Below are 27,898 nucleotides of genomic sequence, written 5' to 3'. Positions count from 1 at the left end.
CCGGCGCTCCCCGCAGGGTTCGAGCGGCGCGCGCGGCGGTTCCATGGCGGACCCCCGCGCGGAGTCGGAGCCCCTTCTGAGCCGTGCCCGGGGCGACGGCGGCCGCGACTGCCCGGCGGGCTCAGCCTCTTGCCGCCCTGGTGAGCGGCTGCCTGGGAAGGGGAGCGGGCCGCGGGGGTGGCGCACGGGGTCCTGTCCGCGCCGTTCGCCGTCGCCACTGCCGTCGCGCCCCGCGGGCCAGGGTCCGAGCGGGCGCGGGGAGGGCAGCCGTGCTCCGGGGGACGGGGGCTGCGCCCTGCGGAGTAGCGGGAGCCCGGGCCGGCCACGCGCCGCAGGGTCGCGCCCTGCCTCCGACCAGCCGGCCCGAGAGGCGTCGCCTAGCCGGCCGGCCGTGCCCCGCAGCCCCATGCAGCCCCCTCGATGAACCTCGGGTGGACCCAGGCCTCGCTGATCGCCTTGGGGGCCCCTAGGAGGCTGCACTTCCGTTTTCTTCCCGGTTATGATGGGGGAAACTGAGGCACAGAGCGGGGTGTTCCCCTGCCCCAGCAAGGTCACACAGCCGGGAAGTGGCTGGGCCGGGGTTCGAGCCCTCCTGGGGGTAGACTGGGCAGATGTTGCAGTCTCCTCTCTCAGTCTCGGTGCTGGACTGTCCCCAGAGGCTGGTCCCCCTTCAGTTTGGGGTTCGAGGGTGGGGGCAGGCCTCCCCAGCCCAGCCCAGCCCAGCCCAGGGAAGCTTCCTCCGTTTGCCCTCTGCAGCTCCCTCTTGCCCTTCCTGTTTACCAGCGGCGCTGCTGAATCCCGAGGCAGCCGCTGGCGGGAGGGAGGAGTCCATCTGTCTCCTGCAGAAGTCCGGCGTTGGGTGCTGGGTTAGGGGTGGAAGGGCCTCAGCCTCATTTTGCTGAGGAGAAAACCAAGGCTCAGAGCGACTCTGGGACCTGTCCAAGGTCAGTGCTGGGCTGCCCTGGGGCTGCTGCTGGTATCTTACTGGGTGTTCCTTCCGGGAGCACTTTCCTTTTCTGGCTTGCATGCTTTCTCTGTCCTGGAGGGGCCCATAGCGTGGGGGCCGGGAATGGCTGGCCTGCCCTCACCTCCCACGGGGGCTCTTAGGTGGGGCTCTGTGCACTGGGTGTTCGAGCGCTGCAGTCGGATCCTCCTCCTCACGGGTCGGGGCACTGTGCTGCTCCGTGCCCTGCAGATCCTGCAGTCAGGTCCTTCTGACCCAGCCTCTCCTCATCTCCCCCAGGGGGACAGTAGCTGTTTCCTCCTCTCATTCCTGGTCGGGGAGTCACCCTCTTTCTGGTCATGGAGAAGTCAAAGGACAAGGGAGCGCCACACTGTGGAAGGGGCTTCTGGAATAAAAGCATCGGGAGCTACAGCAGCCCAAGCAGTCTGCACAGCCCTCCGGTTGTGTCTGACCTATGAGGGGGAACTGAGGCACAGAGGGGAAGCGGCCTGCCCAGAGTCATCAGGGAGCTCGTCGGGGCTCCAGGCAGGTCGTAAAGGGTGGAGCCTGGAACAGGAAGGAGAGGGGGCTCGGGGCAGAGACTGGCCCTGGGCTGCTGGGAGACACAGTGTTTGAACCCCTGTTGTCCTCTGCTGTCTTCGGCAGACGTTCTGCCCTGACGCTCTGACCGGGTGTGCTCGCTGATCCCTGCTTAAGGGAAATAGTCCTCCTGGTAGGGCCACCAGCCTGAGCCAGGGCTCGGGGTCTTGGGAGAACTTGGCCTTGGCAGAACCGCCTGGAGGGCTTAGGGTGAGGCTTCGGCAGGACGAGTGGTGGGTGGATGAGGTGGGCACCGTAGTGCCAGCTGGGGGCAGTGTGGACTTTGCCCAGGAGCACTGGGGACTCGTGGGAAGCTGTGACGTGATCACAACTGCGGGTTTGTGACAAGGTTCCTCTGGCCTGCTGCTGTCAGAGTGTGCAAAGCAGGTAGGGAGGCCTTTCTGAGGTTTGGGGCTCCGAGGCCCAGGCCAGAGGTCTGATGTGTGCGGGCAGTTCCCAGGGCACCTGACACCCCTGGCCGGTTACGGCTTGCCTGGACCTGGCCCCTTCAGTGGCACCCCGCGTCTGTGCCTAGAGCGAGCCCACAGGCTTTTCTTGTCCAAGAAGCTTGCGTGCTTAGATCTCTCCAGGTGGCGATCTCATCTTCTCATCTGGGGTTTGGGTAACTCTGGGCCCCTTTTGGGCCCTCAGACCCCCCTGCCCTGGAGCCCCCCTCAGGGCTATTCACTCACACCATAAGGAAGCTTTGAGGACACGCTGTGCTGACCCCTGCATGGTCCCGGGCTCTGTGGGTACAGCAGGGAGCGGACCAGTGGGCCGACTGATCCCAGTTCCCGGGATGCTGTCAGGGGAAGCAGGGTTCGCATCCTCACAGCCTCCCTGGGAAAACTTATAGGGCTCCTCAGGGTGAGCGCGGAGGTTGTACGTGGGGGGAAACTGAGGCATATAGATGTGGGTGTTTGCTGTGATGGCAGAGCCAGGCTGGAGTCGTGCCTCCTACTTTTGTCCAGGGTCCCCTGTCTCCTGATTGCCAACTCCCCCCACCCCCCTTCGCCAGGAGCCCTGAGGATGGGGGCAGCTGCTTCCCCGGGGATGGGGGCGGAGTAGACAGTGGCCTGCCGCCTGCCCTGCGTCTGGCTTCGGTAGCTCTGCTCTAGAGGCGTGCATGAAGCTGCTTCTCCCCGTCCAGAGCTGCTGACGCAGAAGGACCAGAGGCGACAGGAGGATGTTCAACAGAAACAGCTGCCTGGTTTCGAAGCCCCGCCCTGGGAGCTGCTGGGGGCTGTGTGCTGGCTCCCCCTGACCTCCCCCAGGGCCTGGGCTACCTGGGCTGCACCCTCTCTCCTAGACCGCAGGCCGTGGAGTTCCTCTGTTGCAGAGGTGGCACTTGGCTGTGAGCAGTGGCTGGATCCCAAGGCTGCGAGGACTGACCTTGCAGCCTTTGGCTCCTTGATGGGCTAGGGGTGGGGATGCTCGGATGAGGCTTCAAGCCGCCCAACTTGTCCCAAAGACCTCTCGTAGTCGGGAGCCTGTGGGGCACATCCATCCTCCTGTGCCCTGACACCCCCCCCGCCGCTGGGGGGTGAAGACGGCAGGAGGGGGCCACAGTTGCCTGCTCACGGAGCACACTCTGTGTGCTGGGCCAGGCCTGGGGCCGCTCCTGTGTGGACTTGGTGCTGGGCGAAAGGCGTCTCACTGCAGAGCCTGGGAAAAGAATGCCTGCAGGTTCTTTCCTCGGTCTCCGTGGTCCCGTAGCAGGTGAGCATCCCGTGGTCCACGTTGTCACCCAGTGTGGCTTCTCTCCCCGCAGGTGCTGCGCCTTGGCGGGACCTCTGCTTTGACCAGGCTGCTGTCTTCATCGAAGACGCGATCCAGGTGGGCGGCTCCCGCTCCCAGTCGCTGGGTCTGGGCTGCTCTCCAGGCGTTTGTGGGCACTGGGTGATGGCCGCCCTGCTGATCCCCACCTTGCTGTCCTGGGGCAGGGGCCTTGGTGGCTGAACCGTGTGGTCATCATAGCCGTGACAGTGGGGCCTTTGGGGATGGGTCGCTTGGAATCCTCCCTAAAGTAGGTGGGTGCCAGGTCCTAGAATCGATCACTTATTTTGTTGAGTTCCCTCCTGCTGAGAGCCTGGCCTGTGCCTGCCTCTCCCAGGGCCTATGGAAGACGCCCAGGGGTGGTCAGACCATGCCCCCTGCTGGAAAACAACATCCAGGCTCGGTTTCGGAAATAGGATATGGAAGGGGCCATGTGGGGGCTAGGTGGGGGGGGGCAGCCTGGAGAGTGACACAGTGGGGGGCCTTGCAGAGCAGAGTGGGGACCCTCACAGGCAGGCAGCGGGCGCAGCTGTACGTTAGGAAGTGGGCGTCTGGGCGGGGCCGTGGGGCTTCGGGTGCCCTGCGTGGTCACGAGACAGACCTTTGTCCATGCGTGCCACAGAAGTAGACTCTGGCCTGCGGCACGTCTCTCTGCCTGGGGGCTTGTCGTGGGGCCAGTGGGTGCCCAGTCTGGGGCTGGCCATGCGTGTGGCTCCGAGGGGACCCCCGCTCACACCCCCCCGTGTGATGTTCACTTTCAGTACCGCTCCATTAACCACCGCATGGACGTCAGGTCGATGTGGCTTTACCGGTTGTATTACTCGAACGCGTGCCAATGGTGAGAAGGCCCACGCGTGCGGCCTGGCCGGGTGCGGGGAGGCCGGCCTCAGGGTCCACGCGGGTTCCCCTCCCTATGGCGGAGAAGGAGCCTCTTTCCCCACCTTCTGGGAACGGACCCCCGCCCGGGGAAAGAGGGGCTCTCCCGGGGGTGAGCTCCAGGCCTGGCCTTCGAGCTGTGACCCGAGCACTGGAGGTGACCGCGGGAGAGCGGGCGCAGACCGGGAGACGTGGGCTCTGCCTGTCGAAGCCGTGGGGTCTGTCCTCGCTTCCCGGGCATTCCTCCTGCAGATCCAGTTTTGGCCCAGAGCCCTGCTGGTGCACGCATTTTAATTAGTTTTTGTTGGTTTTTCTTCTCTTTTTTTTCAGGATATTGAGCTTCACCATTTTCTTGATCCTGTTTTTGGCCTTTATCGAGAGCCCTTCCTCGCTCACTAGCACCGCGGACGTCCGCTACCGCTCGGCCCCCTGGGATCCGCCCTGCGGCCTGACCGAGGGCGTCGAGGTGCTCTGCCTGCTGGTCTTTGTGGCCGACGTCTCTGTGAAGGTGCGGTGGGCGCCGTCAGGGGCCAAAGCCCAGGGGTCAGCGCCCTCCTGGCCTGTCCGCTGCTTTCCTGATTCATTTACCCTCCCGGAGCCAGCTGCCTTTTTCTCCGACGGCACTTTGACCCCCTGAGCAGAGGCCTGGGTGGGTGGAGAGTTCTGGTCGCTGAAACAGAGGCTCTGTCTGCGTCCGCCCTCTCCAGACCAGACTGAGTCTTGTCGGGTGCACAACCTTGCGGGACCTCTGGGGGTGGCCGAGGGTCTGGCGGTGCCCTTGTGAGGAGAGACTCCAGTAGAGCAAGGCAGGGCCAGTGGTCTCTCTCTTGCCCAGCCTCCCACCCCCAAGAGAAGAGGAACAGGGGAGGAGGTGGGCGTGGGGCGGAAAGGGGCCTGTTGCCACGAGGTGTGGGTCTGAGTCTAGATTCTGTCTGACCCGAGTCCTTCCAGAAGCTGGAGGTGGGCCCAGCCTCGCTCATTTGAGGTTCTGAGCCGTGTCAAAGGTCGAGAGCCCTAATGGTTTCCCTGTGAGAGGAGCCGGGTCTGGCTGCGGGTCTCGGGCTGCTTTTATCAGACAACTCTGGGGCTGGGCCCTCGGGACACCGCTGGCCAACAGTGCGTGGGGCTGTCCCCAGAGGCCGGGGTGCCTTTGCCCGGCCCCTGCTGGGCTGTCCCAAAGCTGACGCTGAGGCCGTGGGCAGCTTTGCCTTGTTTCTTCAGCCCGTGATGTGTTGAGGGGGTTTGGGGGGTTTTTAAAACTGGAACTGAAAGTGGTAAGACATTCTCATTAGTGCTTTTGAACGGTTGGTGCGTTTGGGAAGTCTCAAAAGTCAGAGCAAGCGTACATTTTTATCTGCGTGCAGTGACATCTGGGTGGCCTGCTGTCCGTGACGTAGCTGGCCAGTTGGCCACAGAGAGAGACCGGCCTGGTTGATTTTTACTGGTTTATTTAACATTTTTTAAAGAAATATTTTATTTATTTGTGAGAGGGAGTGAGTGCACAAACAGGGAGGGGCAGAGGGAGATGCAGATTCCCTGCCGAGTGGGGAGCCTGATGTGGGGCTCAATCCCAGGACCCAGGATCATGACCTGAGTTGAATGAAGACAGAGGCTTGACCGACTGAGCCACCCACGTGCCCCTCAGGCCTGGTTTACAGACGGTTCTGGGTGTGGGCCGGCTCTAACCAGAAGTGGACCATGGGTGGTGTTATAGCCCCTTTTCCAGAATGGTTCTTTTTTTTTTTTTTTTTTTAAGATTTTGTTTTTTTATCTGATAGAGATCACACGTAGGCAGAGAGGCAGGTAGAGAGAGAGAGGAGGAAGCAGACTCCCCGCTGAGCAGAGAGCCTATGCGGGGCTCGATCCCAGAACCCCAGGACCATGACCTGAGCTGAAGGCAGAGGCTTTAACCCACTGAGCCACCCAGGTGCCCCACCAGAATGGTTCTTTTCCAGAGTGGCTCTTGGGCATAAGCTAAGCTGACGGTTGGGATGGGCAGGATGGCTCGGCCCCGTTACCACATGGAAGCAGGCGGGCGTGGATAAGTGCTGAGCCCAGGATCACTGGCTGTCCGAGGTCACCGGCAGGCTGGGTGGGAAGCTCAGCTTCTTGCTCCCCAGGTCACGTGGAGGCCACACTGGCCGCCGAAGCGCCCCTGCTCTGGCTGCCCCAGCCTCACCTGTGTGCGCCGGCAGGCTGGGGCTGGCTGCGGGGCCGCCTGCTCGCCCGCTCACCCCCTGCCCCTCTTGCAGAGCTACCTGGTTGGGTGGGCCCAGTTCCGGACGAACCCCTGGCTGCTGGCCTACCTCGTGGTGCTGGTCGTGTCTCTCACGGACTGGATCGTGTCACTGAGTCTGCTTTGCCAGGAGGTAGGTGGTGCGGCGGCTCGGGGTGGGGAGCGGGGAGCTCTGGGCGGCTTGCCCCCTGCCCAGCTCTGCTCGCCCTTCCAGCCCTCCAGTCAGCCATCGGGCCATGGGGCCGTGTCCCATCTTGCAGAAGGAGGCACTGAGGCCTGGGGAGGGCACAAGGACCCCTGATTCCTGCCTCGCCATTTTCCAGCTCAGCTCCTCCACCGGCTGGGTCCCCCGCTGCCCCGGGGCCTTGCCCTGGCCACGTGCCCAGACCTCTGGGGGTGCTGCAGTGGGAGAGTCCATGTTAGCCGAGTGTCCCATCCTGCCCCCCACCCAGATGCACTGCCCGGTGACCGGATAGGACAGAGCGGGGAGACTTGGTGTGGGGACACCCATGTCCATCAGGAACAGTTGGGCCCACGAGCCTGTCAGGTGCTTTAGCCCAGAGAATTTGTATAGAAGCTTACACAGGCATTGAGTAACCGACAGAGCAGAACGGGGGTGGGGCAGAAGCTGCAGGAAGCTCAGGGGAGGGGCCCCCAGAACTGGGGCCCCACCCTCCAGGCCCTGGAGCGAGGCAGAGCACCCAGACCCTTCCGGAGACTGCAGGAAAGGGAGGCTGGCAGCCCCCGGCATGGGCACTGCCCTACGGCCAGCAAGGAGACGGAGGGCAGTGGCGTGTCCCCCTCCGGCCTCCCAGCCTCTCCCTGGTGCCCTCACTGGCAGGGGTGAGCGGGCTGCCGAAGGGGAACAGAGCTGCTGGCAGGATGGCCGCTCAGCGCCCGCCTCCCACTTCCTCACAGGAAAGAGCTCCGTGAACATGCGCAAACCCACGTCTGTGCAACAGGCAGGGGAGGCTGCGCGCAGCCCCTCGGGTTTGTGTTGTTGCTGGTTGTGGCCCTGACGGATCCTTCTGGGTTCCTCCTGCTCAGGCTCCCCGTGCCCTTGGCCACAGCCAGCTCCCTGCTCCTGTGGCTTCTTCCCCTCGAACAGGGACCCAGACCTTCGTACCTGGCCGGTCTGTGGCTTCAGGGGTCCTGTTTTTGGAGTCCCGGAGTTTTCCGATAGTCTTTCTCCTGGCTGTGCCTCAGGAGCCGCGACCCAGACCTCCCCGCGCCTCTGTGCAGCAGCACTGTCCTTGGCAGTGGGAGTGGTGCTCCCCCCGCCACCGGCATCCCACCCTGCTTTTCGTGACTCTTACGGCACGTCTGTCCACGGGGTGGCCATTTCCAGAGCAGCAGGGCACTGGACTGTGGCTGGGGAGTGGAGGATGGCCGTTCTGTTCTGTCCTGGTGCTTGGAGCCTCTGGTGCACATCCTGGGGCCACCGGGCGCTGCCTCCCAGGGCTGGTGTCCCTGAGCCCGCTTCGTGCCATCGAACCCTTCGGGGTGGGGCGGTGTAAGCCGGGGAGTGCCGTGGGCTGGTCGGAAGCCGCATGGCCCCTGAGACTCAGGTAGTGGTCCTGGGGCACTCCCAGGCAGGGCCCTAACCCGCATGCCTGGCTGTCCAGTGAGGACAGATTGGCGCCCTGCCCAGGGAAGGGGCCCATTGCGGTCACCTGCCCAGCTGCCGCGGCCACATCGGGGTGGGTGGGCGGAGCTGGGCTCTGCTTCTAGAGGGCAGGCCGTCCGTGGTGGCCTTCGGGGCAAAGGCTCGGACATTACAGGACATGTCATTATGTCTTGTGGGCGTTCCCTCTGTCCGTCCACGCACACACTTCTCAGACCTTTCCCCACTGTTTGGGTCTGTTCTTTCTGTGCCCTGACCACCCCACGGGAGTTGTTATCTTTCTCAGTACAGGCAGGCTGGACCCTAACCCGCTGAAATGCTTTCCCTTCAGCACCCCCTGTGGCGGCTTTTCCTGATGGAGGCCGTAGCGCCACACACGGTCCATTTCTGGGCGGGGTCAGCATGTTACCCAGAACCATCCATAGACCAGGTCTGTGGTCCTTCCCTGTGGCCAGCTGGCCGGTCCTAAGGAACTCATCACGGGCACCAGAGGAGGGAGGGCGCAGACGGACTGGGGGCTTCCCCCCTGCTCCGGCCTAGTCTCTCTGTTTCTGCCTTGTGGCCCGGAGGTCAGATCACGTGGGGTCTACCGGTCACTGGGTAGGCCGTGGTCACGACTTTTTTCTCGTGGGAGGCGAGGCATCTGCCGGTTCGTTGGCAGGCTGTGACTCTGGAGGCCTCGTCAGGAGCTTCCCTGGCGCTGGGCCAGCTGCTCATCAGCATTGAGTCCTGCGGCTGTCCCTCCCCGTCCTTCATAAAGGTCACACGTCCCTGTGTCCATGACCCTGATGTGGCCCCAGCATGGGGAGGGCTCTTGGGAGGTGCGAGCTGCACCCTGGTCTGTGATTACAGGCGAGGGTCCAAGACCCTGGGCGCGGGTGCCAGTAGGACCTTCAGCTGCCGCTTGGCCTAGGGAGGGGGCCGAGACTCAGGATATGGGTGCTGAGACAAGGTTCCGTCCAGGGGCCGTGCGCAGGTCATGGGTAAGCTGGGGACGCTGGTTCCTCAGCCCACGGACGCAGGGGGGCAGTGGGCAGAACCCTGAGTGTCTGTTTATTGATGTTTCCTGGGGCTTTCTGGTCCTGTGCTGAGAGCCGGGCCCCCTTCTGACGGTGTGTGTAGCCCAGGGAGGTTGAGTCAGGCCTTGGGCTCCCGTATGCTGTGCACGACCTGGAGGGTCTGCCGTGTGCCCGTGCTGGTGGGACCTCGTTCTCTCTCTCGAGAGAACCTTCGGCCTTGGGCAGGGAGAGGACGCAGTCAGCTGGGCTTCTACGACAGATGCGGGGAGATTTAATGTGACACTTAACACCACGCGGCCGAGGAGATGGGGTGATTGCGAGAGAGGTGTTAACGCTTTCGTATGGAAGGTACGAATCGCCAAAACATCACAAAAAGCAAATAACCACGTGGCTTGACAAGTTCCCCAAGGCGAGAGGCCACAGAGGGGAAAAAGGGGCTCTGGGGGTCAGCACTCGGGGGTCAGGTATGGGGGAGCTGGCCTGAGGCGTTGGGCAGACCCAGGCCCAGAGGTCACTGAGGCTGGGGCCAGCTTCCCGGACAGGAGGACCGGCTGGGGCAGGGGTGGGGCGTGGGGGGCAGGGTCTCAGAATGGGTGGTGTGTTAGCTAGTGGAGGAGGAGGAGGGACACCGGAGGGAAGCCCCGGAGAGGGCTGGGGTGTCCTGCGGACAGTGGGGGTGGGAGGGCCTCTCCTTGGTTCTGACAGGAAGGAAGAGGGGAAGGAGGACACCGGGGCCTGTGCGCGCGCCCGTGTGTGTGCGCGTGTGCCTGCCTGTGTGCGTGTGCGTGGAGGGTGTGTGCGTGCAGGGCATGCCCGCGGGGTGTGTGTGCTTGTGGAGGGCGTGTGTGTGTGTGTGGGTGTGTGTGTGTGCTGGGGCTGCAGGGTGCAGGGTGTGGCCTGGTGGCCGTGTGTGCGGGAGGGAGCGGGGCCGCAGAGGGGGGGTGGGGCGGGGGAGGAGCCAGGAGCGTGGAGCAGTCCCCCACCTCCACCCCGTGGGACAGACAGCTTTGTGGGGCGGTGTGGAGCCCCCCATGGCGCTGTAGGGCTGAAGGGAGCTGGGTGGCCCGTTGGCAGGGGTGGGGGGAGGCTGCGGAGTGGGAGTTGGGGAGCACGGAGGCGGGGGGCTGGGGCCTGGAGCGGCTGGCCGGGAGGGGTCCGAGTGGGTCTGGGGGTCCCCTCGGCAGGTCCGGTCTCGGGCCTGGGTGCAGAGCCGCTTCCCGCTGTCTTCCAGTGGCTGCGGATCCGCAGGCTCCTGCGGCCGTTCTTCCTGATGCAGAACTCGTCCATGATGAAGAAGACGCTCAAGTGTATCCGGTCGTCGCTGCCGGAGATGGCCAGGTGGGCGCTCCGTGCCTGCGCTCCCGGTGCTGCCGTCGGGGGCGCCGGGACTGCGGCCTGGGGCACGACTGGCCCCAGCTTTGGAGGCCAGGGGGTGGGTGTCCGGGGACCTCCTGGCAGCCCCTCCGCGGTCTGGGACCCTCTGCCTGACGGCTGCAGGGCCTTGTGGGTGCTCCTCGGCCATCCCCGCTGGGGCCGTGACCACCTCCCCCCCCCCCCCCGCAACCTGCCTCCGTTCTCTGTCCCCTGGCCTCCCTCTGCCTCCGGTCCGCTTCCCCCGGTGGCTCATGTGGCTGGCCCTTGCTGTCTAGCCCAGGTGGCTGCATGTGGCCGTCCCCTCTGCGAGTCCAGGGGTCCTTGGACCCCCAGACGATGCCCCGAGGGTACCGATGGTCCCTGCCGGGGAAAGCGCTCCCTAAGGACAGGACTGGTAGTGAGCGTAGGTCAGGCTCGGGGGCAGGGAGCTCCCTGAGTGCTCGGGCGGCTGTCCCTAGACCCCGTCCCGCTGGGTGCGCGGGGCGTGGGTCCCGTCTGAGCGCCTGCGCCCCCCCAGTGTCCTGCTGCTGCTGGCGCTGCACCTGTGCGTCTTCACCATGTCTGGGATGCTGCTCTTCACAGGCGAGAAGGTACCGTGTTCCGCTCTGTCCGCGCCGGGAGCCTGGGGCTTTGATGGACGGGTCGGCCCTGTCCTCCAGGTAGCTGTTGGGCCTGCAGAGCGGGCGGACCGGTTAGGCCGCCTGCCCTGGCCTCGTAATGGGGGTCGGCGGTCCACCTAGACCCCAGGTGTCTCTTCAAAGGGCCAGTCTTCATGTGCCTGTCCCCATGGCCTCACGGGCTCAGGGCTGCGCGGCCTGGCTGCTGCTCCCTCTCCTCCCTCCTTCCCTTCCTCCTCTCTCCTCCCCTCCCTGCCCTGTTGCTGACCCAGATTTCTCTACACCCCTGTAGGTGGAGGCCCCCTCAGACTGGTGCTGGGGGCCACTGGGTGGACTGTGCCACCGTCCGTCCCACGGTGCCCGTCTCCCTTCTCCGGCTGCGGGCTTTTGCCCACCCCAGATCCCCTTCCCTTCCCACTTGCGCGGCTTCTCCCCCCCCAGCGGCTTCTCCCCCCGCCAGCGGCTTGTTGCCGTGTGGAGGCGTCTGCCGCCTCTCACCCCGGTCCCCGCATGCCGTGCATCTGTGGTCCAGTGTCTTTCCTCATGGCCTGGCTAGGGTCGTGGTCATCCTGGGGCTGGAGCTGTCCTGCATCTCTGTCCTGGGTGTGGCCAAGGGTCAGCTAAGGCCAGTTTCTGTGGAGTTTGTGGCGGTATTCGGGGGCTCAGACTGTCCTGTCCGTGAGGACTGGAGACTGTCCTGATTCTGGGAGAGCTGGAGCTCCCGTGTGTGCACACGCACGTGTGTGCGTGTTTGCACGTGCCTGTGTCCATAAGTATATTTCGAGTGTGTCTGTTTTTGTGTAATTGTGTGTGCTGTGTGTCTCTCTACGTGGGTATGTGCTCTGTGTCTTTATGTGTGTGTGTGTGTGTGTGTGTGTGTGTTCATGTCGTTAACCGGGTGTGCTGTATCTCTGTGTGTGCTCCAGCTAGGGTGGCTGAAGGCTTTTCCCCATGGTTCTTTTTTTTTTTTTTTTTTAAAGATTTTATTTATTTATTTGACAGACAGAGATCACAAGCAGGCAGAGAGGCAGGCAGAGAGAGAGGAGGAAGCAGGCTCCCTGCCGAGCAGACAGCCCGATGCGGGGCTCGATCCCAGGACCCTGGGACCATGACCTAAGCCGAAGGCAGAGCTTTAACCCACTGAGCCACCCAGGCGCCCCTTCCCCGTGGTTCTGAGCAGACCTGCTTCGTGGGCCCGTGGCCTATGGATATGCAGCTGCCCTGGGCACTGGCTCTTGGGCCCAGAGGCCCTGAGTTAGGCTCCGTCTGGCCACGAGTGCAGAGAGGACTGTAGGGAGGTGACGGGAGGTGCAGGTCAGGGTGCAGCCCAGGTGCTGGGGTGCTGACCCCACAGTGGCTGGAGCTCTGCCGGCCGCAGGCCATGGCTTTTGGGGGACAGAGGCCCGATGGCCCACACAGCTGCTCTGTTTGCTCTCAGCAGGGCGATGGGCAGGACCGGGAGAGGCTGATCTACTTTCGCAACCTGCCAGAGGCTCTGACCTCCCTCCTGGTGCTGCTGACCACGGCCAACAACCCCGACGGTGTGTGAGGGGGGCACGGGGCCCGGGGCTGGGGGGATGAGGTTAACCCAGAGCCTCGACGCGGGGCTCTGGGCGGCCGGAGCGCATCAGGCTTCTCTGTCGCTGGGTGGAGCGTGGAAAGGAGGCCATCGGGTTCTGTCCCTCGCTCAGTCCTTGTTTTTCTTTCCCTGTTTGTCTTTTCCCGTCTCGTCCCGTCTCCTTCCCTCTCTCTTCCCTTTTCCTCCCACTTCAGCTCCTTGCTCGCTCCCTCTCTGCCTTCCGCTCTGCTCCCTTCACCTTGTCTTCCCCGACACCTGTCTCCACGGAGAAGCTGAGAATGAGCGCGGTGACAAGTGCTGTGCTTGGCTGGTTCCCTGGTGGCTTCCTCTTTGAGGCCCAGCCACTGTCCCTGTTGCCACTCAGGCGTGGCCGTGGGGTACAGCTCGTCCCTGAGGTGACAGGCCCTGGGTGTTTGGTGGCTGTGGTGCTCACGTTTGGGGCTGCTGCTGGGGCACGGGCGGTGGCCAGGATGGGGTGCCGCGGGCCTCTAGGGCCTGGCTGTGGCCTGGCCGCCCTGGCTGGTGACTTTCGTCTTGGGCTGATGCCCCCTTCATGGAGCCCTTCCCGGGAGGGCAGCCCCTAGCTTCCACGCCCAGGGAGAGCTGTGCGGCGGGACCCCGAGTGTTGTCCCTCCATGTCCTGTGAGTCGTAGCAAGTCACCCAAGGGAGAGCTGAGCTTCCGCGAGTGGGGAGTTCCCAGGGAAACGGGTTTCAGCTTCGCGGAGGGGAGGAGCAGCCTCGGAAAGGAGTGCGGTCCCCGCTGCAGGGGTGTGTGCGCAGAGGTGCGCGGGTTGGCGTTTGGACGGGACCCAGAGCCCCCCGTCTGTTGAGGGCACGTGGTGGGGCCGTGATGGGGTCAGAGCGGAGGCCGAGCTTGTGAGCGTGTTTCCGTTTCTCCGTTTTCTTCCCAGTTATGATTCCTGCATATTCCAAGAACCGGGCCTACGCCATCTTTTTCATAGTCTTCACCCTGATAGGTGAGTTCGGACAGATCTGAGGGGTCACTCGGGACGAGATCCTGTCCCTCGTGGCAAGATCCTGAATGCTCAGGTGTGAGTGTGCCCTCCTGACCCTGTGTCTTCGCCTCAGTGTGTCGTCTCTGACCAGGTGACTTCACCTGAGAGTGTCCTCCCGTGACTTCTCTTCAGCTGCCTTCATTGCTGACCTTGCTTTAGTTTGCCTTCCCGACCGTGTGACTGCGCTTCCGTGCGTCCTCCCCGACCCTGTGACTTTACCTCAGCCCTCCCTGCTGACCGCACTTGAGCGCCCTCCCGACCCTGTGACCCTGTGCTCTCTGACCTGTGACTTCTCCTTAGCGTGGCCCACCTTGTGGTTTTCAGTCGTGACCACGGATGGCCTCTGTCCTCGGTGCCTGTGGCTGGGCAGGCCCGATGGCCGCATGTTCATTAGACAGGGACGGGGAGGCCCGCGTGTTGACTGGCGCGCCCCAGGCCCCTGGCGGGAGTGATGGCCTCTCCCTGCCCTGGGCCCCTGGATGTCACCCCTCCCCCGCCCTGGGCCCCTGCACCTGCTGCTCCTTCCAGACTCAGCACCCCTGTCGGTGGTGGTCCCCACTGACTGGCTTTTTCCACTCGAAGGGAGCTTGTTTCTGATGAACCTGCTGACGGCCATCATCTACAATCAGTTCCGGGGCTACCTCATGGTGAGCCGGGCTGCTGTTCCTGCAGCTCCGGGAGGAGCGGCCCCCGGAGGCCAGGCGGGCCACGACCAGTGGGGCGGCCCTGCGGTGAGGGGTGGCCGGGTGGGGGCTGGGCCCCTGGGGTGCCGGGGTGCGCTGTGGTGTCCGGTGGTGTCCGGCTCCCTCCTTTGGGGGGAGCAGGAGCCGCGTCCCATCCTCCCTCCCCGGGGCCGTGCTGTCGTCACAGCCCCCCAGGGGCCACTTCCCTGTTGCAGCCGCTCCAGGGCGGGTGGCCCCGAGCCCCCTGTGCGGGAGAGCAGGGGTCCCCGGCATGCAGAGCAGAAACACATCCTAGCGAGTCCCTGGGCCGTGAAGAGTCGGGCCGTTCCCCTGGGGCCTGCGGGGGCGAGGGCTGCTCCCTCGGGGCATGGGGCGGGGGTGAGCGGCCAGGGCAGGCCGGGCCCCGCCGCTCAGAGCCCTTGTCCCCGCAGAAGTCCTTCCAGACCTCGCTGTTCCGGAGGCGGCTGGGAGCGCGGGCCGCCTTCGAGGTGCTCTCCTCCGTGACAGCAGAGGGAGAAGCCCACCCCCGAGAGTGAGTGCTGGGGCTCCCGGGCGCCCTGCCTGAGCCGGGGGTGGCAGGGGGGGTGCTGGAGGGGCCGCCGGATGCTCCGCACGGCGTTTCCGGGCAGCGCGTCTGCCGAGCCCCCCGCGGCCGCCGCCTGACGCGAGCGCTGCCTCGGACTCGCGAGGACGCCGCGTCCCTGCTGCTGCAGGGCTCTGTCGCCCTCCCGGGTGACTCGCTTGTGCTCCCGACCCCTGGAGCCTGTGGGCTGCCGAGGGCCGCGGGGCCTGCGCCGGGCGCGGAACCGGTGGGGCCTGTCAGTGGACGGCGGCCGCCTGCGTGGCCCGTGAGCCGCCCCGGCCTGTCGCCGTCGTCCCCGCGCCTCTGCTGAGCGCCCGCGCTCCTCTGGAAGGCGGGACAGGGTCGCCTGGCACTGCAGATGACGGGACCACTGACGCGTGGCGGGTCTCAGAGGCCCTCGTCCGTGCCGCCTGCCGCGCGGCTCCGGCCAGAGTTGGGGGCGCCGCGGCGTGCTGAGCTGGCGGGGCTCACTGGGGTGCGGGTGTTTTTTCCCCAGAGTCGGGGTGCGGCCCCGGGACTTCCTGCAGGTGCTTCAGCGAGTCCAGCTGGACGGCTCCCACACACAGGCCGTCATGGAGGTATTCGGGCCCCCCTTCCCCCGGCCCTCCCTAGCTCGTGCTTCCGGGCTCCGCCCAGAGGTCCCCTTGGCCACCAGCCCCCTTTCACCACCAGGGTGTCGTTTCAGATCCGCCGGGGCTGGTCTGGGCCGGGTGGGGCTGGGGACGCCGCACCGTCCTGTCCCGGGCCTGCCCTCCCCTTGGCCCGGCTGACTGGGGTGCGTTTCCCTCCTCTGCAGAAGGTGCGCTCCTACGGTGGTGACCTGCTGTCAGCCGGCGAGTTTCAGAAACTCTTTAATGAGTTTGACAAAAGGGTGATTAAAGAGGTAACCGGGGCCAGGCCACGTGGGGTGAGTGGGGAAGGTTGCAGAACCTGTTGGCTTCGATCCCTTGGGTGACTCTTAGTGACCAGTGCCAGGACCTGCCTTCCCAGGGATTCCAGCCCCTGGGATGGTAAACGGCTCTTGGAGGGTGAGTGGGGAAGGTTGCAGAACCTGTTGGCTTCGATCCCTTGGGTGACTCTTAGTGACCAGTGCCAGGATTCCAGCCCCAGGGATTGTAAACGGCTCAAGGGATGCCTTGGGCCTTCCCAGGGATTCCAGCCCCTGGGATGGTAAACGGCTCTTGGAAGCCGGGGCGGTCTTGTCAACCTTATGCACTTCACAGACCACAGGGACTGGCCTGGGCCAAGTCTGACCCAGAGGAACTGTCCACACGGTTTTCCCTGTCTTCACGACAGACTCTTACCTGCTTCTGTGTGTCCTTCCCCAGGACGGTCCGAGTTTGTCTAAAGCCTTTGTTTTGGTCCTTGACGCCGATTTGTCAAGTCCCCAGGTGGCCCTTGGCATCCAGCTCAGCCCTGTGTCCACCGAGAGCCCTGTTCCGGGTTAAGCTTTCAGTCACTAGGGCGTGACTGTCCCATACTCTTTCACAAAGGCTTTGTGTCGTGTGGGAAGTGCTTGGCATATATTCAGATGGTGGCTGCGTGTTCTGTCGTGGTTTACGTGGCGGTCCGTGGCCAGTTAGAGTCTCTGTAGTTCTCTCTGACGTTAAAAGATGACCGTGATGGACATCTTAGCGTGTGCAGCGAGTTCCGTGTTTGAGATTATTTTGTTAGGCTGGAAGACAGAGATAAGAGAGGAGTAGGAAAGAGCGGAATCCCAGAGTAAAGGGGGTCGGGCCCTGCTGGGCTGCCGGCCGCCGTGGCCCCCGCAGGCACGTGCTGCTGAGCCCGTGTGCGTTTCCTCCCCAGCCCCCGCCGCGGCCCGAGTACCCGTCTCCCTTCCTGAGGAGGGCCCAGATCGTCTTCAGCCACCGCTACTTTGACTACCTGGGGAACTTCATCGCCCTTGGGAACCTCGTGTCCATTTCTGTGAGTGCAGGCCCACCCTCGTGTGGATGTGGGAGGCGCCTTGTTGCCCCCCCTCGACCGTGGCCTTGGCACCCGGGCGCCGGGCCGGGCTGGCGAGCTGCCTCCCGCTCTGGCTCTGCAGGTGTTCCTGGTGGTAGATGCAGATGTGCTGCCCGGGGACCGAGACGACTTCGTCCTGGGGGTGAGCTCTGGGGACGGGCGGCCGGCAGGCGTTCGCCAGGGTGACGGGGAGTCAGCAGGAGCGAGAGGGCACAGCCTCCCCCTCCCTGGGGCCCTTGTGGGGCAGAGCCGCTCCTTCCACTGTGGGGTACCCCCACAGGACGGTGGAAGAGGTGGCCGGGCCCGGGAGGGGCTGGAGCGGCAGAGGCGGCAGGTGAGGCCGCCGGCGTGTTCCGGCTTCGTGTGGCCCTGGGATGGGAGCTCCCCCACCCGCTTGCTGCTGAGCCGGTTCTCAGCCCTTTCTGGAATGGCGAGCGCCCCTCCTAATGCTGCACAGTTTTTTCAAACTCTGTGAGAATGGTAAAAACAGTGTTTTCATGTTGAATTTTAAGCAAGACAGCCCCAGTACCCCCACAGTACTCAGTGCCGGCACTCCAACAAAGCAGGTGTTTTATATATATATATACATATATATATGTATATATATATAAAGATTTTATTTATTTATTTGACACAGACAGAGATCACCGTAGGCAGAGAGGCAGGCAGAAAAGGAGGGGGAAGCAGGCTCCCTGCCGAGCAGAGAGCCCAATGCGGGGCTCGATCCCAGGACCCTGAGATCATGACCTGAGCCGAAGGCAGAGGCTTAACCCACTGAGCCACCCAGGCGCCCCCAAAGCAGGTGTTTTAAAGTTTACTTTGACGAAAGATCTTGTGAACAATTTTAAAACTGAAGAAAGTGAGTAAACGTTCTCTGATTACGTAGGAAAAAGCTTTTATCTGATATAGAGCTGACCCAGTGCGTCGTGCATATTAAACAGAGACTAGACTTCATCGTGGCTTCGAAATGGGAAAAGTGCCTTTCCTGACCTGACGCTTGAAATTCCTTTGTCTTATCCTTCAAGTCCAGTTCTCAGCTTTCTTATTTCCATTGTATTTCCTTCCTGGACGACACCGGGGGGCTTCTCAGGCACTGGAGAGGCGACTGGTTTTTATTCCTGATGAAGTCAAGTTGGATACAGTTGACTTGTATCTTACCTTCTTTAACAGTAGTGGTTAAGGACGGGGGTCAGCGTGATTGGGAGAGACGTGAATACTGCGGGGGGTGTTGGGGTGCCTGCGCGGTTCCTTCCTTTTCTGCACTTGATAATAGCTCGTGATACGGGGTCAGGAATGTTCTTCCTGCCTTAACGGTGACCTCGTCACTGGTGTGAGTGAGGCAGCATGGAGAATGTGGAGTTTAGGCTGGACAGCGGGGCGAGGTGACCGCAGCGGCTGTCTGACCCCACGTGTCCCTCTCATGGCTCTGTGCTCGCTGGGGGAGGGTGCCAGGAGGCTCCCAGTAAGGAGGGAGTCCCTCTGTATTTTACTGACTGGCTTCAAAGGGGACAGTGACACAGTGGCCTGTGGTGACCTTCGAAGATAAGACCTCCTCTGTCCCCCCCCACCACCAGGGGCTGGGAGGACCCTGCTGAGAGCCAGGCACGTCCACCGGGGAGGCCACTGCCCATGTGCGCTGTTAGAGGTCGCCCTGATGTTCCCATGGAGAGTGGCCAGGAGGGGTCAGGACAGAGAACTGGGGGCGTGGGCTCGGGTGGCAGCCGTGGGGAGGGAGAGATGTGGCCACACAGGGGCTGGTGGGGTGGGATGGCGGGGGTGACCCAGGCTCTGCAGGCCCCGAGGGGATGGAGGGCCAGGAGAGTGGCTGTGCCAGCGTGGGGTCACTGAGGGGAGGTTTGGGGGCAGGGAGAGGTGGGTGCTGGAGACGCCCCGTGGCGGGGGGGGCGCGTGGGAGGAGCAGCCCTAGGCGCCCCGAGGAGCCAGTGAGGGGCATGCAGGGGCCGGGCTGCCTGCTAGGTCCCTGTCTTCCTCTCAGATTCTCAACTGCATCTTCATCCTTTACTACCTGCTGGAGTTGCTGCTGAAGGTGTTTGCGCTGGGCTTGCCGGGCTACCTGGCCCACTCCAGCAACGTGTTCGACGGCCTGCTCACCGTCGTCCTGCTGGTAAAGTCGGGGACCGGCCGGGCTGCCGGCCTCCCCGGGTGGGCGGTGTGCTCTCCGCGCCTGGCTCTGCGCTGTGTCCATCTCAGGCTGTCCCTCCGGAGTGGAGGCCCCCAGGGATTTGGGCTCCTGCCTCCAGGGACAAGGGGCTTTCCCCAGTGTGAGCTGCATGGGGGGCCGCCAGCAGGGGCCTGCAGGAGGCTGGGTTTCCGCGGCATCTGAACGCGGTGGGGGCAGGCTGCCTCTCCTGCCCTGGAGCGGGGCCTGGAAGGAGCCTGAGGTCCTCACCTGCTAACCAGCCCCAGCCACAGACCTAAGGATGGTGGGACCTTGGGGAGGACGGAGGGCGGGGTGGGGGTGGGTCTTGGGCACCCCCCAGAACCCACGGGAGTGGAGGGTCACGTGTGGTATGTGTGTCACGGCAGCCATCCTGTATGGTGTTTATTCGTGTTTGCTGTGGGCCCTTTGGGACAGGAGCAAAGACAGTCTGAGAGGAGGGCCTTCCGTTTGCCCTTGACCTGGGTCTCCACCAGCCTTTCCGGTGTCGTGCCCTCTGGGTGTGCGGGCCGCTGGGTCCCGAGACCTCGGTGTCTTTCTCAGCCACAGGAAGCCCCACATTTGGAACCAACCCATGGGGACAAGAACGGAGCTCTGACTTCTTCCCAGAGCCCTCTGGTGGGGAGTGTGTGACACACGAGGTCTAGAGTTTGATCGAAAGCCGCCCAGATGGGTGTTGCTGTAGCGATGCCTTCTTTTCTTTTGTAATTAAAGGTTTTGGAGATCTCAACTCTGGCTGTGTACCGATTCCCACACCCGGGCTGGTATGTGACTGGAGAGAACCGAGGGAGGCTACAGCAACCAGCACCCCACCGAGGCCCCAGGGGAGGGTGGCCCGCGGCCCGGGCGCCCCGGTCTGCCTGCTTGTGCTGCTCGGCTCCAGGGCAAAGCCCCCGGGTGTTAGAGGGAATACAGCTGGGCGCTTGGCCGGCTGAGGACTGTGGAAGCTGTCCCCTCCCCTCGCTCTTGGGAATAGGTCCTAAGTCGCCGTCAGAATGATAGCGTTCCCAGAGCTGGGACAGGCCTTTAGAGGGCAGCGGGCTCAGCCCCAGAACCAGGATGGAACGTGCGACCCCGTGTCCCGGGCTGTGGAGACCCGCATCTTAGGGCTTGGGTGACTCCTGAGTGCTGGAATAGGGCTGGAGGCCGTGTGAGTGACGTTGGCGTGTCCCCTCCCACTCTGGGCTTGGGTTAAGTGCCCTGGAAGTTGGCAGGGACAGGGCTGCTGCGTGAGCCCCACTGCCCCCGCAGAGCAGTGCGGATGTCTGCGCCGGGGTCCCAGAGCGCCTCAAAGTGTGGCTTGTGGAGGCTGTCAGGGGGCGTTGCCCAGAACGTGGTGGTGCCAGCCAGTCGCCTTGCCGACCCCGGGCATCCTGGCAGCCCTGGTGTCTTGGCAGGTCTGTGGGCTGCCTTCCTCCTAGTGGAGCAGCTGGAAGGTGCTGGAGACAGGGAGTGGGGCCAAGAGACTTGTTTTAGGGTCAGCTGGCCCAGGAAGGGTCTCTGTGGGGCAGACAGGTCGGGCTGGACCTGCCTTCGGTGGTGTGGTGGGGCATGGCGACCACAGGGCCACCCCCCCCTCATTTCTGAAATGCACACGGAACCCGCCGGGAGCATGCGGGAGTCCCAGGGGAGTGTTGTGCGGGGAGGGGGGGCGGTTTCCACTTGGATGGAAACGAGAGCCCCCGAGCCCCTGAGGGACACCCGGAGGGGCCGGGTACAGGATGGGGTCACAGGATAGGGGATGTGGCTCAGGAGCCAGGGTCAGGCGACAGGGTTAGGAAATGAGGTCAGAGGATAGGACCGTGGCTAGGGTCAGGGGTCAGGGGTCAGCGCACCGGCTCAGGGACCAGGTCCCTCCTGCTTGTGCCAGGACCTGAGCCAGGTGTTCCAGCGTTGGAACCTGAGTGCTGTCCTGGGTAAGACGAGGGGTGTGATAGCCCGTGCCGTCCTGGGCCGTCAGGAGTGGCCGTCCTGGCTCTGTCCTGTGCCCGTGACAGAGGCCCGCCCCACCCCCACCCCCGCCGGCCACTTGCTCTCTGCATCTGTCTTTGTCTGAACACGCATCTCCCTGTCTTCCTATTGCCGGCGTCTCGAGGCTTTCCCAACCCGTGTCCCGTGTGTCTCTCCAGGAAGCCAGAGACGCTGGGCCTGCTGTCGCTGTGGGACATGGCCCGGCTGGTGAACTCACTCATCGTGGTCCGGTTCCTGCGCATCATCCCGAGCCTGAAGGTATGTGGGCGTCTGACCTCCCGGCTCCCACCCCTGCATTGCTCTGGAGAGTGGCTGGGCCTGGGCAGGGCCGAACTGAGACCAGGACGGTCCCCCTGGGCACCCTGGTCCCCTTGGGCTGTGTCCCCAGCTGTGTGCTGCTGCTGGGCGGTGCTGGAGGGCAGTGTGAGCCTGAGGGCAGCCCAGCCCTGCTTGCCCGGACCAGGACAGGAAGGGCCGGCGCGGGTGGGTGGGTGTGGGGCACCTTGGGCTGCCGTACGAATAGCTCTGTGCTTTGAGGCCATCGGTGTTTGTGAGGGGTGGGGGCTGGAGCCCTTGGGGCCAGTGTGTTCCTGGGTGTCCTGAGGTTTCCAGGAGGGCACTGGTGTGGGCCTTTCGTGGGTTCTGGTACTGAGGGCCAAAGGCGGGATTGGCCCAGGCGCTCCCCTGCAGGTGCCCCAGTACAGGAGTGGGCGTGTGATTGGCTGGTGCCAGTCTGCTCGACTCCCAGGCCTGGTGGCTCGGGACTGTCTGTAGGCCTCATCGGCTCCTCCTGTATCCACAGGGAGGGACACCAGCCTGAGGGGAGGGGAGCTCGGTGAGCAGGGCCTTTGGGCCCGGAGCCCACCCAGCACAGAGGGAGAGTTTGCTCCTCCTGTCCGTTTTCCCAAGAACTTTTCTGGAGAGAGAAAACCAAGGACATCAGAGACCTTTCTGTGTGTCCAGGTGCTTCCCCCGGGCTCGTCTGTCCTTCCTGGGAAGCTGCCCGCCTGTGCCACTGGGGCTCCCTGTTAGCTAGTGGGTCCTCCTGTCGCAGGGTGGCCTGGCGGCCCTGGGTGTGGATGGGGGGGGCTGTGCCCGGTGGTCGCGCACGCCACACCCCATGTGGTCACACATGAGCACACGTGGGCGCACGTTCTCAGACGGCACCTGTCACTGCGCGGACGTGAGCACATCTGCAGCGTTACCACAGACTCCAGCCTCATGCACACGCTGAACACGCACGCGAGCGTGTGCGCAGTCCCACGTGTACACACATGCAGAATGTACACGCGCGCTGCCGTGCCCACACGCTACCTGCACACGCACGCACGTGGCTGTACGCACACACGGTGACCGGCACGTCCAAGCGCGGCTGTACGCACACACGGTGACCCGCACGTCCACGCGCGCGGCTGTACGCACACACGGTGACCGGCACGTCCACGCGCGCGGCTGTACGCACACACGGTGACCCGCACGTCCACGCGCGCGGCTGTACGCACACACGGTGACCGGCACGTCCACGCGCGCGGCTGTACGCACACACGGTGACCCGCACGTCCACGCGCGCGGCTGTACGCACACACGGTGACCCGCACGTCCACGCGCGCGGCTGTACGCACACACGGTGACCCGCACGTCCACGCGCGCGGCTGTACGCACACACGGTGACCCGCACGTCCACGCGCGCGGCTGTACGCACACACGGTGACCCGCACGTCCACGCGCGCGGCTGTACGCACACACGGTGACCCGCACGTCCACGCGCGCGGCTGTACGCACACACGGTGACCCGCACATCCACACGCACGTGCACACACGCTGGTTCTGGGTGTCGGCGTCTGGGGTAACGGGCTGACGGGAAAGCTATTCTGGGGCTCAGGTTCCCGTGTCGGGGAGCGGCCCTCAATAGCCGGGGTGCCTGGCTGGGCGTCTGAGCCCCTCCCCAGGCCTGGCCGCGGGGAGCCGCACACCTCACGTCCGCACTTCTTTGGAGTCTCCGGACCCGGGAGGCGCTAACCCAGCCTGCGCGGGCGCTCGGCAGCGCGACCTGAGCTCCCGCGGGTGCGGGCTTCGCCGAAGGGGCTGCGGTTGAGACCGTCTGCGTCTGGGTGGACGGCGGTGCCTGTGTGCGGTGTATGTGAGTGTGCGGTGTGTGTCTGTGTCTCGGGAGGGATGGATGTGGCTGTGCGAGTATGCGGGTGTGTTTGTGGGCGGCCGTGGGGTGCGATACCTGTGTGAACGGGCGGCGGCTGACCGGCGCATGCGTACGGGTGTGTGCGTTTCCGGGTCAGGGTAGTGGGCAGGGTTGGCGCCCCCTCGGGGGGGCCAGGAAGATCAGGGCCTGCCATCCTTCTGTCCTCAGCTAATGGCTGTGGTGGCCAGCACCATCCTGGACCTGATCAGAAACATGCGGGCTTTTGGCGGGATCCTGGTGGTGAGTCTGGCCGGTGGGCTCTGGCCAGCGGGGGATGGGGGTCGGTGGGGAGGAGGGGGTGGTGCGGGCACGAGTGGAGCCGCCTGTGGGTGCCGGTGAGTCTGAGCCCGAGGCTGGCTGGCCGCTCTGGAGGAAGGAGGGCCCTGTGTTAGGGGCGGCTCTAGGGCTGCATCGGCCCCGGAGGCCAGAGCGCCCCCTGCCGTTCCCCAGCGTGGACCCTGGGGCTGGTCCCGACCACGCTGCCGTTCCCTGCCGGAGGTGCTTCGGTCACTTTTTATTCCCCGATGCGTGTTGATTGTAGGCCATACTGGGACACTGATTTTGAAAAGCGTGAGAGGCATTAGGGATCCCCGAAGCCCATGCAGACCCCAGATGGGGCTTTGGTCAGTCCTCCGTACGCAGTGGGATCTCAGGAACTCCCAGCCGTGGTGGCGGAGAGCAAACCACGGCATCCCCCCAGCTCCAGACCGAGCCTTGCCACTGAGCTGCTGTTGGCTCTGCCCTGTCGCCCCGCCCAGGGGGACCCCTGGTGCCGCTCTAGGCCCGAAGCCCCGCAGAGGAGACGGAGGTCTGAAAGGGACTGGATTAGCCCAGCGCCCGTGCCCCTTCCTTTTCCCCTGGCACGTTGGGGCTGGGTGGGGACGGGTCAGGGGCCACTGGTAGCCTCTTCTCTCTGCGGCGTGAGACTGCTGGGTGGTTTCCTTGCACGTCACCTGCTGGGGAAGCTTGGCCAGTTCCTACCTGCTCCTCCCTGGAACCTCTTCTCCTAAGACCACCCAAAACAGGGGCCTTCTCACCTCTCTTCCTGCCGCACCCGTCCTGGAGAAGCGGCGGACAGCCCTGCTTCCTTGGCCCCTGGGCCCTTGCCCCTGGCCCCCGTTGTTCTCTGGCTTGCCCGGTGGTGGCGGCTCCTCCCTCCTTCCCTCTGGGGCTGGTGAGAGTACTCGGGAGGAGAAGCCCCAGCGTTCCCTTGGGGGGAGCGGGGCGGGGCACAGCGGCGAGGGCTGGGAACATGCTGCCCTGCGGGTCCGCCTGCGGGGGCCGCTGAGCAGGCCCGGCCCGCCCCCCAGGTGGTGTACTACGTCTTCGCCATCCTGGGCATCAGCCTGTTCCGCGGCGTCATCGTGGCTCCTGGAAACGGCAGGTGAGGTGGGGCCTGAACGTCCCAAGGGGAGAAGTGCCTCTTGGGGGGGTGGAGGGGCGTGGGGCGTGGTGGGGGTGTGGGGGTGTGGGGGTGGCTCCCTGGGAGTGGGGGTGTCTCCTAGTTCCTCCTCCTCTGTCTCCCCTCCTTCCCCACCCCGCCAGATGCCCTCACCCAGCAACTCTACCAAGTGTTTCTGAAGCCTTGTGGTGGCTCCCACCCCTGCACACCCCAGGCCAGGCCACACGCTGGTGGAGGGGCCCGGAGCCAGAGGCGGATCCCGCTGTCCCGAAGCTCTGTTTCCCACGCACATCTGCAGCCCTCGGCTCCTGGCCGCTCTCACGGCACCTCCGGACGGGGCCTCCTTTCCTCTCCGGCCTCTCCGGGCCCAGAGGGCTTCCAGCTGGGCAGGGGCTCAGGCAGGGCTGGGGCGCCGCGGGGTCCGTGTCCTGGTCTCCATCCCCGACCCAGCTTGCCGTGTCCCCGCAGCCTGAGCCCTGACAACAGCTCGGCACCCTGCGGAAGCTTCGAGCAGCTGGAGTACTGGCCCAACAATTTCGATGACTTTGCGGTGAGCCCTGCACCCCTGGTCCTCGGCGCCCTTGCCCTCCCGTTGCCCTGTCCCGGCCCCCCTGGACCCCGTGTCTGCCGCCCCACAGGCTGCCCTCATCACTCTGTGGAACGTGATGGTGGTGAACAACTGGCAGGTGTTCCTGGATGCCTATCGGCGCTACTCGGGCCCGTGAGTGACTCCGCCCCGTCCCTGCACAGTGTGTCCCCGGCCGGCATGGCCCTGCCCTGTCCCCGCTCAGTGTGACCCTGGCTGGCACTGCCCTGCCCTGTCCCCGCTCAGTGTGACCCTGGCTGGCATGCCGCACCCTCTCCTCTGCACAGTGTGACCCCAGCCGGCACTGCCCTGCCCTGTCCCTGCGCAGTGTGACCCCGGCCGGCACTGCCCTGCCCTGTCCCCGCTCAGTGTGACCCTGGCTGGCATGCCGCACCCTCTCCTCTGCACAGTGTGACCCCAGCCGGCATGGCCCTGCCCCGTCCTTACGCAGCGTGACCCCGGCCGGTCCTCCCCTGTGCTGTCTCTGTGCAGTGTGACCCCGGCTGGCACAGCCCTGCCCTGTCCGCTGCGCACTGTGACCCCGGCTGGCATGGTCCTGCCCCGTCCTGCGCAGTGTGACCCTGGCCGGCACGGCCCTGCCCTGTCCCCTGCACAGTGTGACCCTGGGTGGCACACCCCTGCCTCGTCCCCATGCAGTGTGACCCTGGCCGGCACGGCCCCACCCTGTCTCTGTGCAGTGGGACCCCAGCCAGCATGCCCCTGTCCCCTGTCCCATTGGTACCGCTCCCGGTGGCCCATGGCTGGCCTTCTTGTCTCCACAGGTGGTCGAAGATCTACTTTGTGTTGTGGTGGCTGGTGTCATCTGTCGTCTGGGTCAACCTGTTTTTAGCTCTGATCCTGGAGGTACCCGAGATCCCTGCCCGGCTGTCTCAGGGGTGGTTGCTGACTCGCCACAGACGGCTTGAGGCTGTTGGCCGGGCCTGTCCAGAACGGGGCGGGAAGGGGGCTGTGCTGGGTCCCGGCATGGTGCTGCTTGAGCTGGCTGCTGGGAGCCTCTTAGGATGTCCTTGACATTGAGCCTGTGGGGAGGGCTGGGGGAGACCTGTCAGGCTCCTGCAGGAGTGAGTGGCCGTGTGGGGCCCTGGATCCCAGCATCCGGGAGGGGCTCGGATCCCTGCACTGGATGCCTGGCTCACACTGGAGGGGAAAGGGCTGGGTCACGTGGGGCTTACACCCACTGGCCACCCTTTCCTCCTCCTGTTTGTCAGAATTTTCTTCACAAGTGGGACCGCCGCAGTCACTTGCAGTCCCTTGCTGGGGACCCGGACAGCACCTATCAGACGAGTGCAGAGCTCTTGTTCAGGTGTGTGGGTCAGGAAGGGTCTCTGGGGAGGGGAGGAAGGGAGGGCGAGGCAGGAGTGGGCGGGGGGGTGTCCTTTGTCCTCTGTGACGGCAGCATTCCTCCCGCCAGTTCTGCGTTGGGATCAGGGTCTGGGCTTCCTGGCGCTGGGGCTGGGACCTGTCTTGCTCTTCGATGAAGTTGTTTAAGACAGCATTCTCCGGTTCTGTTCGTCTCCGGGGGATGCTGTTGGTGGGTGGGTGGCCCTTACCTCCCCGTGGTGCAGGACAGCGGGGTCGCCCCGAGAGCTGCGGCCACACCTTTGCTCCCTGCACCTGCGCTGGGTCGTCGCAGCTCCCCTGTGCTGGCACTGGCCAGCCTGGAGGCCCCCCCCGCCCCGGCTTCCAACCCCGGGCTTTTAGGAACGCCCTGCACACGTCCTGGAGTTGGATCTAAGTCCCCGTGCTCGCTTGGGCACGTGTCTGATGATTCCTAAATGAGGAGCAAGGCGGCCCACCCTCCCGCAGCTGCCCGAGCCCGCCCTCTCCAGAGCTCCCTGCACATCTTCTCCCCGATTCCCCAGGGAGGTCCTGGAGGAGCCGACCGAGGACGAGCTCATGGAGAAGCTGAGCCACCATCCGCACCTGCGGCTGTGCAGGTGACGTCCAGGTGCGCCGTCCCCGCGAGGGCGGCAGGGGCCCTGTGGCCTCGGGACTGACGCCGTTGTGGGAGGAGGCGGTGGCCACCCTGAAGGAGAGGAAGGAGAGACTTTCCATCGGATGGACTAACGGACCGAGGGACGGGCGGAACTCCTCCACCCGCCCTCGGCTGGGTCTGAGAGCGGGGGCCCCGGGTCGCTGCTGATCCGAACCACTAACCACCACCAGCTTTTCTCGGTGGCTCCCGGGTGGGCTGCTTGAGCTTCGTGCGGCATCTGGGCCGCGCCGCTCTCTTCGTAAGCTGGCTGCGGCAGGACTCCGGCTTCTCTGAGTCCTGGAAGGGGGGACTCCTCAGGGACTCTCAAGACTGAGCAGCGGGAAGCCGCGGCCTTCCTTCCAGAGCCTGTGATTTCCGTGGTGCCTTCACTGCTGGTGGCTTTCAGGGACCAGAGGCCCACCTGGGGCCCGTGCAGGCCAGCCAGCAGCATCCCAGGGCATTAGGTTTGGGATCCTGGTGGTTTTACGTGAGAAGGATCTTAACCGTTTTATTATTTAATGGTTCGTGTGTGTGATTGGGTGTATTTCTTTGTGGGTCAGAATGCCAATAATTTTTATCCTGAAGTCTTGCAAAGAATGAGGATGTCATTCTTTACTGGGACACAACTCTGTTCCTACTTCTCTGGAACAGGGTGGCCAGGTGAGGTGGTTC

At 64.4% G+C, this 27,898-nt stretch overlaps 1 protein-coding gene across 4 annotated transcripts; it reads left to right on the top strand.

The window, feature by feature from the left end:
- Positions 1-27,820, top strand: TPCN2 (two pore segment channel 2). Of its 4 annotated transcripts, none has more exons than XM_044260016.1 (25): positions 9-140; positions 3,315-3,379; positions 4,081-4,157; positions 4,526-4,703; positions 6,448-6,564; positions 10,306-10,412; positions 10,966-11,038; positions 12,507-12,606; positions 13,557-13,622; positions 14,244-14,308; positions 14,776-14,876; positions 15,424-15,505; positions 15,724-15,810; positions 16,737-16,856; positions 16,978-17,037; positions 18,892-19,020; positions 19,789-19,838; positions 21,204-21,303; positions 23,411-23,482; positions 24,553-24,626; positions 25,113-25,194; positions 25,283-25,365; positions 26,013-26,094; positions 26,460-26,554; positions 27,114-27,820. In XM_044260016.1, exons 1-25 carry the CDS (start codon positions 44-46, stop codon positions 27,190-27,192), a joined length of 2,241 nt encoding a protein of 746 aa, XP_044115951.1. In that variant the 5' UTR covers positions 9-43; the 3' UTR covers positions 27,193-27,820. The 4 variants fall into 4 exon arrangements, with proteins under 4 accessions (XP_044115953.1, XP_044115954.1, XP_044115951.1 ...); XM_044260015.1 differs by having other exon boundaries at positions 12,504-12,606; XM_044260019.1 differs by lacking the exons at positions 19,789-19,838; positions 25,113-25,194; positions 25,283-25,365; ... (1 more) ...; positions 26,460-26,554; positions 27,114-27,820 and adding an exon at positions 24,788-24,901 and having other exon boundaries at positions 4-140; positions 12,504-12,606.
- The last annotated feature ends 78 nt before the right edge of the window (positions 27,821-27,898 follow it).

The sequence above is a fragment of the Neovison vison genome, chromosome 7, assembly GCF_020171115.1.
Source record: "Neovison vison isolate M4711 chromosome 7, ASM_NN_V1, whole genome shotgun sequence".
In the NCBI taxonomy this organism is placed as follows: Eukaryota; Metazoa; Chordata; class Mammalia; order Carnivora; family Mustelidae; genus Neogale; species Neogale vison.
The sequence above is the reverse complement of the archived record's forward strand: the minus strand, read 5'-3'. Positions and strand labels throughout refer to the sequence as shown.

What these genes read in the sequence shown, in the direction of transcription:
- TPCN2 (XM_044260015.1), top strand. Translation starts at nt 44, where the DNA reads ATGGCGGACCCCCGCGCGGAGTCGGAGCCCCTTCTGAGCCGTGCCCGG. An exon ending in TGCTCTTCACAGGCGAGAAG is followed by an intron (nt 11,039 to 12,503) that starts GTACCGTGTTCC and finishes GTTTGCTCTCAG; the next exon opens with CAGGGCGATGGGCAGGACCG. An exon ending in GAGACGACTTCGTCCTGGGG is followed by an intron (nt 17,038 to 18,891) that starts GTGAGCTCTGGG and finishes TCTTCCTCTCAG; the next exon opens with ATTCTCAACTGCATCTTCAT.